Source organism: Hyperolius riggenbachi, chromosome 8 (genome assembly GCF_040937935.1).
Source record: "Hyperolius riggenbachi isolate aHypRig1 chromosome 8, aHypRig1.pri, whole genome shotgun sequence".
Classification (NCBI taxonomy): Eukaryota; Metazoa; Chordata; class Amphibia; order Anura; family Hyperoliidae; genus Hyperolius; species Hyperolius riggenbachi.
In genome coordinates this window covers 168,778,025-168,790,353 of record NC_090653.1, presented here as the reverse complement: position 1 = coordinate 168,790,353, position 12,329 = coordinate 168,778,025, and the positions used below count along the sequence as shown (strand labels likewise).

Sequence of the window (12,329 nt, the reverse complement as noted above, 5' to 3'; positions counted from 1 at the left end):
GCATTTAAGCAATGCCCAATTGGCACTAAGGGGCCCAAAATGCGCCAAGAAAACATCCCCCACACCATTACACCACCACCCGTGGTTAATTCAGTCATTGTTGCTCTTCTATCAGCTTGAATCAGTCGGCCTATTCTCCTCTGACCTCTAGCATCAGCAAGGCATTTTCGCCCACAGGACTGCCGCATACTGAAAATTTTTCCTTTTTCACACCATTCTTTGTAAACCCTAGAAATGATTGTGCGTTAAAATCCCAGTAACTGAGCAGATTGTGAAATACTCAGACTGGCCCGTCTTGCACCAACAACCATGCCCCGCTCAAAATTACTTAAGTCACCTTTCTCTCCCATGCTGACATTCAGTTTGGAGTTCAGGAGATTGTCTTGACCAGGACCACACCCTTAAATGTTTTGAAGCAACTGCCTTGTGATTGGTTGATTAGATAATTGCATTAATGCGAAATTGAACAGGTGATCCTAATAATCTTTTAGGTGAGTGTACTTCAGTTCTGACAAAATGTTGTCAGAACTGGAAAGGATCATTGTCAGAAGAAAATGGTGAACTTCTGAGAGGAACTGATGGCAAGGTAACTATGTAATGTTCATTTGAAGTTACCACATGTTTTATCTTAAATAATTTTACTCACTTCAGGTTCCCTTTTAATGTTAACAGCACTATAACTTCAGTTCCAAAAGCACAATGCTTATGAGTAATGCCTGAATACGGTACTTTCTCTCTTTTATTCCTTACATTCACATGCTTGAATACTCTCTCTCTCTCTCTCTTATTCCTCACATTCACTTCTTAACCAGTTCCTGTCATCTCCAACTCAAAAACATATCGTGCATGCAAACTTTTCTCACTCAGGACACAACTGAAATGTTAGTACGTGCTCTTATAATATCTCATTTGGGCTATTGTAATATACTGCTTTGTGGACTACCAACTAACAGACTGGTACCACTCCAATCTGTACAGAACTTGGCTGCTCAACTCATTCATCTTTCTTCTCGCTCTTCCTCTGCTGCTCCTCTCTGTCAAGCTCTTCATTGCCTGACAATTAATGAGGATACATTTCAAAGTCTTAAAGGAGTTATTAGGCTAAATTTAGTAAAATGAGCTGTACTCACCTGGGGCTTTCTCCAGCCCCTTGCAGCCGACTGTCCCACGCCGACCGCTTTGCTCTCCCGGGCTCCATGATCGGTATTCAGGCCGACCGTGGGGTTGGCCTTACTGCGGCTGTGCGAAGCGCCGCTGTCAATCATGGCCACATGGGCTGTGGCAAACTGTGCAGAACTACTGCGTCTGCGCAGTGCGCCGCGGGCCACGTGGCCATGATTGACAGTGGCGCTTTGCGCAGCCGCAGTAAGGCCGACCCAGTGGTTGGCCTGAATACCGATCACGGAGAGCGGCGGGGAGCGGAGCAGTCGGCGCGGGACAGTCTGCTGCAAGGGGCTGGAGAAAGCCCCAGGTGAGTACAGCTCATTTTACTAAATTTAGCCTGATAACTCCTTTAAGCCTAACCTACAAAGTTCTCCACAATCTCACTCCCCTGTACATCGCCGCACTAGTTTCCGGATACCAATTCGGCCACAATCTCTTGATTTTCACATGACCTTCTTTTGTCCTCCTCAAGAATCCCCTCCTCGCATTCATGTACTGTATGTTGGAATTTAATTATGATATTCTTGAATTCGGAGCCCTCAGTTACTATAGATGACTGGCTTTAGAAAAAGACTTCTGTCTCTCTTTACATGACATAAAGACAGTTGGAGGAATTACAGTTCTGATGTTGAGGAGAACTTTCTGTGCGTCTTCTACAAGGCTGTAGAAGAGATATCCAGTGCATATGCCAGACTAGCTGACGGCAAGCACCAGAAAACATGAGCCATTGTTATGAAAACATTCTCTCAGTACATCAAACAATGGTCTTGGGACATATTACCTCATTTTCGGGGTATTAGGGGAACAAAAGCCATATTTGGCTTTTCCCATCTGAGCAGGTGCGGACAGCGTCATCCATCACATGCTCTTATCAGCCAATTGCAGGTGATGGTTGACTGGTCCGTCCTTGCCGGGTGATGTCAAAGTTTACTCTTTAGAGGCTAGTATAAAATAGCCGACATGGGCTCCTTAGAGCCACTTCCAGTTTCTTCTATTTACCCTTTACTTCTTCTATTCACTTTCTAACTTCTTGTAACTCCCAGTATCTGTATGCTGTATATAGGCTAAGGGCTGTCTTAGCGCAATGTAGCATAGATGTTCGTAAGGGAAGGCCTGGTCTATTCACAAGGGATAGACCAAGAGCATGAAATGCTTAAAGGGGCACTATGGCGAAAAATTGTGCAATTTAAAGAGACTCTGTAACAACAAAAACCTCCCCTGGGGGGTACTCACCTCGGGTGGGGGAAGCCTCCGGATCCTAATGAGGCTTCCCAAGCCGTCCTCTGTCCCACGGGGGTCTCGCCGCAGCTCTCCGAACAGCCGGCGACTGTGCCGACTGTCAGTTCAATATTTACCTTTGCTGGCTCCAGCGGGGGCGCTGTGGCGACTTTCGGCACGGAAATGGATGGAAATACCCGATCTCCGTCGGGTCCGCTCTACTGCGCAGGCGCCGGAAACTTGCGCCTGCGCAGTAGAGCAGACCCGACGGCGATCGGGTATTTCCGCCTACTTCGGCGCCGACAGCCATCAGAGCGCCTGCGCAGGAGCCAGGAAGGTAAATATTGCGTCACGGCTGTACGGAGGGCTACAGCGAGACCCCCGAGGGACGCAGGACGGCGTGGGAAGCCTCATTAGGATCCTGAGGTTTCCCCCACCCGAGGTGAGTACCCCCCAGGGGCCGTTTTGTCGTTACAGTTCCTCTTTAAAATATGTGCAAAAATAAACAAGTATTTTTTTTTTTCCAGAGTAAAATGAGCCATAAATTACTTTTCTCCTATGTTGCTGTCACTTACAGTAGGTAGTAGAAATCTGACAGAAGCGACAGGTTTTGGACTAGTCCATCTCTTTATGGGGGGATTCTCAGTGATTTATGTATTTTCAAAAGCACTTAGTGAATGGCAGTTGCTCTGTTCAACTGCCAAAAAACTGTAGCGAGTAGGGAAGCTGGCCAGCGAACAAGTGACACCCATGCTAACCTAGAAATAAAAAACACATATATAAGGTGATAAATACTAATTCTACTTACATAACAGATGTATTGTGCTATCCACGTAATGATTCCTGGGAATTTTATAAAGGAAAAGCAGAAAATCCTATTCTAGGCAGTGACCATCTTGCCAAGCTAATGCTGACATCATATCCTCCCTGACTCTTCCCCCCCCCCCCCCCCTCCCTTCTCTTGCTCATTGTGTATTAATTAGCTGCCCTCCTCCCAGAGTCTTCAGACACTCCCACTCAGGTGTATACTAGGAACTGCAATGTCTTATCCACCAATCGTTGAGTCACCTCAGCCTTGCTTGTAAACACAAGTGATCAGGGGGTGTTTCTGATGAGCAGCTAGGCAGGAAAATAAATGGAAGAGGAGGAATATATTATTGGGCAGCACGGTGGCGTAGTGGTTAGCTCTCTCGCCTTGCAGCGCTGGGTCCCTGGTTCGAATCCCAGCCAGGGCACTATCTGCAAAGAGTTTGTATGTTCTCTCCGTGTCTGCGTGGGTTTCCTCCGGGCACGCCGGTTTCCTCCCACATCACAAAAACATATGGATAAGTTAATTGGCTCCCCCTAAAAAAAGAAAATTGGCCCTAGACTGCAGTACTTACACTACATAATATAGACATATGGCAATGGTAAGGATTAGATTGTGAGCTCCTCTACTCAAATAATAATAGATAAAAAGAGCTCCCAGCACTAGGGCCAGTGCTCCTAACGTATGTGATAACTCCAGATCATAACGGCAGAAAGTTTTGCAAGTTTTGAATGCACGATTAGCATCTTTATCAATTAAGACACTCAGACCAGTTGCTGTTGAAATTTGATTTTTATGGTGACAATACCGCTTTAAATACTTTTTAGGGAATATCTTTATAAAGAATAAAAGCCTTGTTGAGAATCCCCTATGAAGAGATGGACTAGCTCAAAACCTATCATTTCTATCACATTTGTACTACCTACTGTAAGTGACAGCAACATAGGAGAAAAGTAATTTATGGCTCATTTTACTCTAGAAAAAACATACTTCTTATTTGTCTGTTTGCACATATTTTAAATTTTACAATTTTTTTGCCGTAGTGCCCCTTTAAGATGACGTACTACAGATCGATTGCTTCGCTGAAGTAACGAACATGTAACGAAGATTGCTGATGAACTCACCTGTATATATGTTTTCCCGAATAAACTCCTTAAAAGGAACCTTAACTGAGAGGGGATATAGATGTTTCATTTTAAACACCACTAGTTGCCTGGCAGCCCTGCTAATCTCTTTGGCTGCAGTAGTGGCTGAATCACACACCTGAAACAAAAATGCAGTAATCCAGTCTGACTCCAGTCAGAGCACCTGATCTGCATGCTTGTTGAGGGGATGTGGCTAAAAGTATTAGAGACCCAGGATCAGCAGGAGAGTCAGGCAACTGGTATTATTTTAACTGGAACAATCCATATCCTTCTCAGTTTAGGTTCCCTTTAAACTTTGAAGACGTCTAACAGTTCTACCTCCTATACAGTTGCTGTGACGAGTGTCAAGTTATCACAAGTTCTGTAAAATGGTGCCGATCAAAGGTGTAGTGTTGTTGCCCATAGCAACCAACAAATATTTATTACAATGTATATAAGATTTCTCACGTGCTTTACCCCTCTTTTTTTTTCAACAACTATAAGCTCTACGTTAGGCCATTCCCCCTTTGAATCTGTACAAGTTCTCCCCATTTGAATCTGTACAATACTCCTTACTAGATAACTTAAAAAATGTTGCCTCTAAGCATGAATATTATATACTACCCCACCTCTTTTTCCCCCCACCCCAATTCCTTTAGATTGTAAGCTTGCAAGGGCAGGGCTCTCTTGCCCTTTTGTGCCTTGGAATTTGTTATACATATGATTCATCAAGTTACTTTTCAGTGTTCTTACCAATTCTGTATTTTGTGTATTGGTGTATATCATTGTCTGTATTATTATGAACCCCATGGTTTTTTTACTTTTTGGACAGCGCCACAGAAATATGTTGGCACTTTGTAAAGCAATAATAACAATTAACTAGCAAGGTATACATTTATTAGTTAATGACGGACAATTACCTACTTGAAACATGAAATGGGTGCCGGTTTTCTAGAAATAAAGCAAGTGGTAAAAGCAAAAGTCTCATTAGCACCTACCTTGTAGTACAATGTAAATCTGATGGAAGCCTTTTATGGGTCTATAGTAGTGTTGGGCGAACAGTGTTCGCCACTGTTCGGGTTCTGCAGAACATCACCCTCTTCGGGTGATGTTCGAGTTCGGCCGAACACCTGACGGTGCTCGGCCAAACCGTTCGGCCACATGGCCGAACTAAGAGCGCATGGCCGAACGTTCCCCGAACGTTCGGCTAGCGCTGTGATTGGCCGAACGGGTCACGTGGTTCGGACCCGAACGCGCTCTGATTGGCCGAACGGTCACGTGGTTCGGGTAAATAAATACCCGAACCACGTCATATCTCCGCCATTTGTCTGTGGGTTTAGCTTTGGGTAGGCAGGCAGGGTAGTTCGCGCTCCAGCCACGCTAGCCAGGGTCCCCCCTGTCATTGTGTCACTGCTGGGAACAGTAGTACACCGCTTGCTCAGCCACACTATATAGCATTCTGTTTACTGCCACTCTGTGTACCTCGCTCAGCCACACTATATAGCATTCTGTTTACTGCCACTCTGTGTCTGCTGGGAATAGTAGTACACCGCTTGCTCAGCCACACTATATAGCATTCTGTTTACTGCCACTCTGTGTACCTCGCTCAGCCACACTATATAGCATTCTGTTTACTGCCACTCTGTGTCTGCTGGGAATAGTGGTACACCGCTCGCTCAGCCACACTATATAGCATTCTGTTCACTGTTCTGTGTCTGTTTGGAATAGTGGTACACCGCTCGCTCAGCCACACTATATAGCATTCTGTTTACTGTTCTGTGTCTGCTGGGAATAGTGGTACACCGCTCGCTCAGCCACACTATATAGCATTCTGTTTACTGTTCTGTGTCTGCTGGGAATAGTGGTACACCGCTCGCTCAGCCACACTATATAGCATTCTGTTTACTGTTCTGTGTCTGCTGGGAACAGTAGTACACCGCTCGCTCAGCCAGAGTATATAGCATTGTGTTTACTGCCACTCTGTGTACACCGCTCAGCCAGACTATATACCATTGTTTACTGACACTCTGTGTACACCGCTCAGCCAGACTATATACCATTGTTTACTGACACTCTGTGTACACCGCTCAGCCAGACTATATACCATTGTTTACTGAAACTCTGTGTACACCGCTCAGCCAGACTATATACCATTGTTTACTGCCACTCTGATTCTGCTGGGAACAGTAGTACACCGCTCGCTCAGCCAGACTATATACCATTGTTTACTGACACTATATAGCAGACTATATAGCATTGTGTGTACACCGCTCAGCCAGACTATATACCATTGTTTACTGACACTCTGTGTACACCGCTCAGCCAGACTATATACCATTGTTTACTGCCACTCTGATTCTGCTGGGAACAGTAGTACACCGCTCGCTCAGCCAGACTATATACCATTGTTTACTGACACTCTGTGTACACCGCTCAGCCAGACTATATACCATTGTTTACTGCCACTCTGATTCTGCTGGGAACAGTAGTACACCGCTCGCTCAGCCAGACTATATAGCATTGTGTTTACTGCCACTCTGTGTACACCGCTCAGCCACACTATATAGCATTGCGTACTCTGCCAGTCAGTGTGTATATTGCTGGGATCAGTAATACTCCACTCACCGTCAACCACTATATGAGCTCAACATGAGTTCCCCAGAGACCTCCGCTGTGAGCAGCACTCCCAACAACAGCAACAGCCAACGCCCCACGCAAGCTATAACATCCACCCCAGCAGCCAGTGGTCAGCAGCAGCCCTCCCCGGAGGAGAACGTTGTGTCCATCAGTCCGTCGCCAGAGCGATTAATGAGGGCTGCCATTGAGGAGATGATGGGGCCTGATGTGGAGGAGGAGGTCTGGCTCAGGCCAGCATCCCAAGTTAATGTTGAGGACGATGAGGGGTCTGTGTCTGGGGATGTTGGGGTGGCAGAGGTGGTGGGTGGGTCAGACTCAGGAGAAGAGTTGTATGATGAGGATGATGATCGGGACCATCTGTATGTGCCTCAGAGTCCGACCCCGGAAAACATGTTGTATCGTGTGTTTAGGTACTAAAATCTGCGTTCCCTCCCAGTAGTGTTGGGCGAACAGTGTTTGCCACTGTTTGGGTTCTGCAGAACATCACCCTGTTCGGGGTGACTATATAGCAGACTATATAGCATTGTGTTTAATGCCACTCTGTGTACACGGCTCAGCCACACTATATAGCATTGTGTTTACTTCCACTCTGTGTCTGCTGGGAACAGTAGTACACCGCTCACCCGCCACTGTATAGCATTGTGCTCTGTGTCACTGCTGACAATAGTGGTACACCGCTCACCCACCACTGTATAGCATTTCTGTACTGCCACTGTACTGCTGCCAGTCAGCGTGTACTTTAAGGATAAGTGAAATGAGGAAGAAATCCGGTGAAAGAGGGAGGGGCAAGGGAAGAGGTGTTTCCCCTGACGGTTCACGTACAGGCCACAGGGGAGCACCCAAGAAAACCCACTCAATACTGCCCATGTTGTCCAGGACAACAACCCTCACAGATCCAAAAGAACAGGACCAGATAATTACTTGGATGACCTCTCAAGCGTCCAGCAGTGGGTTAAGCAGCACCAGCACATCACGCACGAGGTCCGAGTCCTCAGCCAGTTAAAGTCTGGGCTTTCTTTGAAGACTGCACTGAGGATGTTACCATGGCGATTTGCAAGGTGTGCAAGACCCGCCTGAGCAGGGGGAAAAGTATTAACAACCTCTCCACCACCAGCATGAGCCGCCACATTCTATCCAAACATCCCACTCTGTGGGCAAACGCGGCAGGACAGGGTACCACCAGCAACACTGCCTCCCTTGGGTTCACCAGACTCACCACCAGACCCGCCTCAGCAGCAGCAGTAGCCCAGCCATTGCGTGGTTCACAACATTCACAAACATCAGACGATGCTGACACTGTCACTTTCCGGACTAGTGCTCTTGAGGTCTCCCAGTGTTCATCAAACACAACAACCAACAGCCCTTCGGTGTGCAGCGCTACGGTTGAGTTGTCTGTCTCTGAGATGTTTGAGCACAAGAGGAAATTGCCAGCAAATGACCCCCGGGCCGTGGCAGTAACAGCCAGCCAGCATAGCCAAGCTTCTGGCCTGCGAAATGCTGCCATATCGAGTGGTGGAGACAAACAGCTTCAAGGGCATGATGTCAGTGGCCATCCCACGTTACGTGGTTCCCAGCCGCTACCACTTTGCGCGCTCTGCAGTGCCTGAGTTGCATGAGCACGTGGTCAGCTAAATAACCCGAAGCTTGAAGAATGCCGTTGCCTGCAAGGTTCACCTCACCACTGACACCTGGACGAGTGCGTTCGGCCAGGGTCGATACATCTCCCTTACCGCGCACTGGGTGAACCTTGTGGAGCCTGGCAGCGATTCCTCACCTGCTACGGCGCGGGTGTTGCCCACGCCGCAAACAGCTGGATAACAACAGCAGCACCTACCTCTCTGACTCCTTCTCCTCCAACGCATCTCAAAGCTGTACCTCATCCGGAAATGCTAACCCAGCACCAGCAGCAGTAGGATCGTGGAAGCAGTGCAGCACAGCTGTTGGCATGCGTCAGCAAGCGTTGCTGAAGCTGATCTGCCTTGGGGATAAGCAGCACACAGGGGAGGAAATTTGGAGGGGAATAAAGGAACAGACGGATTTGTGGCTGGCACCGCTGGACCTGAAACCGGGCATGAAGCTAGACACCTGGCACGAACTGGCAATGTACGCAATAGAGGTGCTGGCTTGCCCGGCAGCCAGCGTTATGTCGGAACGCTGTTTCAGTGCTGCCGGAGGCATCATCACAGATCGGCGTATCCGCCTCTCCACAGAAAATGCAGACCGTCTGACTCAAATTAAAATGAATCAATCCTGGATTGGAAACGACTACGCAACACTCCTGGACCCCAACCAAGTAACATGACCGATGAACATCTGGGATGGTTTAGCGTTTCCGGTCCCTGTTTATTGAACCTCTCATCTGTATTACATTTATGACTGCATGGCGGCAAAAAGCATTGCTGCTATATCCGCACGCTTTTTGTCCTCATGCAAGGCCTGGGTTGTTGTGTCTCACAAAGCGTGGCCTTCTCCTCCTGCGCCTCCTCCTGTTCCATCACGTGTGCTGCTGCTGCTGCTGCTGCTGCTGCTGGGTTACCGTTGCCGGTCCCTGTTTATGGAACCTCTTATCTTTATTACATTTATGACTACATGGCGGTACAAAGCATGCTATCCGCACGCTTTTTGTCCTCATGCAAGGCCTGGGTTGTTGTGTCTCACAAAGCGTGGCCTTCTCCTCCTGCGCCTCCTCCTGTTCCATCACGTGTGCTGCTGCTGCTGCTGCTGCTGCTGGGTTACCGTTGCCGGTCCCTGTTTATGGAACCTCTTATCTTTATTACATTTATGACTACATGGCGGTACAAAGCATGCTATCCGCACGCTTTTTGTCCTCATGCAAGGCCTGGGTTGTTGTGTCTCACAAAGCGTGGCCTTCTCCTCCTGCGCCTCCTCCTGTTCCATCACGTGTGCTGCTGCTGCTGCTGCTGCTGGGTTACCGTTGCCGGTCCCTGTTTATGGAACCTCTTATCTTTATTACATTTATGACTACATGGCGGTACAAAGCATGCTATCCGCACGCTTTTTGTCCTCATGCAAGGCCTGGGTTGTTGTGTCTCACAAAGCGTGGCCTTCTCCTCCTGCGCCTCCTCCTGTTCCATCACGTGTGCTGCTGCTGCTGCTGCTGCTGGGTTAGCGTTGCCGCGTGGTCCCTGTTTATTGAACCTCTTATCTTTATTACATTTATGACTACATGGCGGTACAAAGCATGCTATCCGCACGCTTTTTGTCCTCATGCAAGGCCTGGGTTGTTGTGTCTCACAAAGCGTGGCCTTCTCCTCCTGCGCCTCCTCCTGTTCCATCACGTGTGCTGCTGCTGGGTTAGCGTTGCCGCGTGGTCCCTGTTTATTGAACCACTTATCTTTATTACATTTATGACTGCATGGTGGTACAAAGCATGCTATCCGCACGCTTCTTGTCCTCATGCAAGGCCTGGGTTGTTGTGTCTCAAAGCGTGGCCTTCTCCTCCTGCGCCACCCTCCTCCTGTTCCATCACGTGTGCTGCTGCTGGGTTAGCATTACCGGTCCCTTTTCCTGGAACCTCTTATATGTATTACATTTATGACTGCATGCCGACAAAAAGCATGTTACCTGTGCAAAGAAAACAGACATTTCCCGCATTTAAAAGACAGTTTTCCCTTTGAAACTTTAAAATCGATTTTCTCAAAAACTATAAGCTCTTTTTGCTAAATTTTTTTTCCTCTTGTACCCACTCCCAAGGTGCACATACCCTGTAAATTTGGGGTATGTAGCATGTAAGGAGGCTTTACAAACCACAAAAGTTCGGGTCCCCATTGACTTCCATTATGTTCGGAGTTCGGGTCGAACACCCAAACATCGCGGCCATGTTCGGCCTGTTCGGCCCGAACCCGAACATCTAGATGTTCGCCCAACACTAGTCTATAGCCTATTATCCAAGTTTGTAGTGTTTGAATCTGGCCTAAAATTCTCTACTAAACGCAATAACTCCTGGTAATAATTTTTTCTCCTTTTCTTCCCGTCAGATTGCCAGTTGGAGAAGCTCCCCATGAGGCCTCGGGACAGAGCAAGAGTCATTGATGCTGCAAAACATGCTCATAAGTTTTGTAACACAGAAGATGAGGAAGCTGTTTATCTGCGCAGGTATCTTGCCCCCCCCCCCCCCCCCGCCCCCCCCCCCCCCCCACACACACACACACACACACACACACACACACACACACACACACACACACACACACACACACACACACACACACACACACACCTTCATTTAGACAGTCCTGTACACATGGCATCTTTGGAATACATGCTTACTCTCTGACCATACACTAAAGTAGAACTACACACATCCACGCTCCCTTTCTCACACTTCTTCGCTCACAGACATATATGATATTCCATGAAAATACATGTATTGTCACAAATAATAGATAAATATATACATACATACATACAGGTCCTTCTAAAAAAATGAGCATATTGTGATAAAGTTCATTATTTTCTGTTATGTACTGATAAACCTTAGACTTTCATATATTTTAGATTCATTACACACAACTGAAGTAGTTCAAGCCTTCTATAGTTTTAATATTGATGATTTTGGCATACAGCTCATGAAAACCCCAAATTCCTATCTAAAAAAATTAGCATATTTCATCCGACCAATAAAAGAAAAGCGTTTTTAAAACAAAAAAAAAGTCAACCTTCAAATAGTTATGTTCAGTTATGCACTCAATACTTGGTCGGGAATCCTTTTGCAGAAATTACTGCTTCAATGCGGCGTGGCATGGAGGCAATCAGCCTGTGGCACTGCTCAGGTGTTATGGAGGCCCAGGATGCTTTGATAGCAGCCTTAAACTCATCCAGAGTGTTGGGTCTTGCGTCTCTCATTTTTCTCTTCACAATATCCCACAGATTCTCTATGGGGTTCAGGTCAGGAGAGTTGACAGGCCAATTGAGCACTGTAATACCATGGTCAGTAAACCATTTACCAGTGGTTTTGGCACTTCCTTGAAAAATGAAATCTTCATCTCCATAAAGCTTTTCAGCAGATGGAAGCATGAAGTGTTCCAAAATCTCCTGATAGCTAGCTGCATTGACCCTGCCCTTGATAAAACACAGTGGACCAACACCAGCAGCTGACATGGCACCCTAGACCATCACTGACTGTGGGTACTTGACACTGGACTTCAGGCATTTTGGCATTTCCCTCTCCCCAGTCTTCCTCCAGACTCTGTCACCTTAATTTCCGAATGATATGCAAAAGTTGCTTTTATCCGAAAAAAGTACTTTGGACCACTGAGCAACAGTCCAGTGCTGCTTCTCTGTAGCCCAGGTCAGGCGCTTCTGCCGCTGTTTCTGGTTCAAAAGTGTCTTGACCTGGGGAATGCGGCACCTGTAGC

General features: G+C 47.1%; 1 protein-coding gene across 1 annotated transcript in view; it reads left to right on the top strand.

Annotated features, from left to right (window-relative positions):
• STEEP1 (STING1 ER exit protein 1) overlaps positions 1–12,329 on the top strand; it is a 58,746-nt gene that overhangs the window by 20,881 nt on the left and 25,536 nt on the right. Inside the window, exon 2 of the mRNA XM_068247655.1 lies at positions 10,950–11,067. Within this exon, the coding sequence (XP_068103756.1) occupies positions 10,950–11,067 (118 nt within the window). The remainder of the gene's footprint in view (positions 1–10,949; positions 11,068–12,329) is intronic.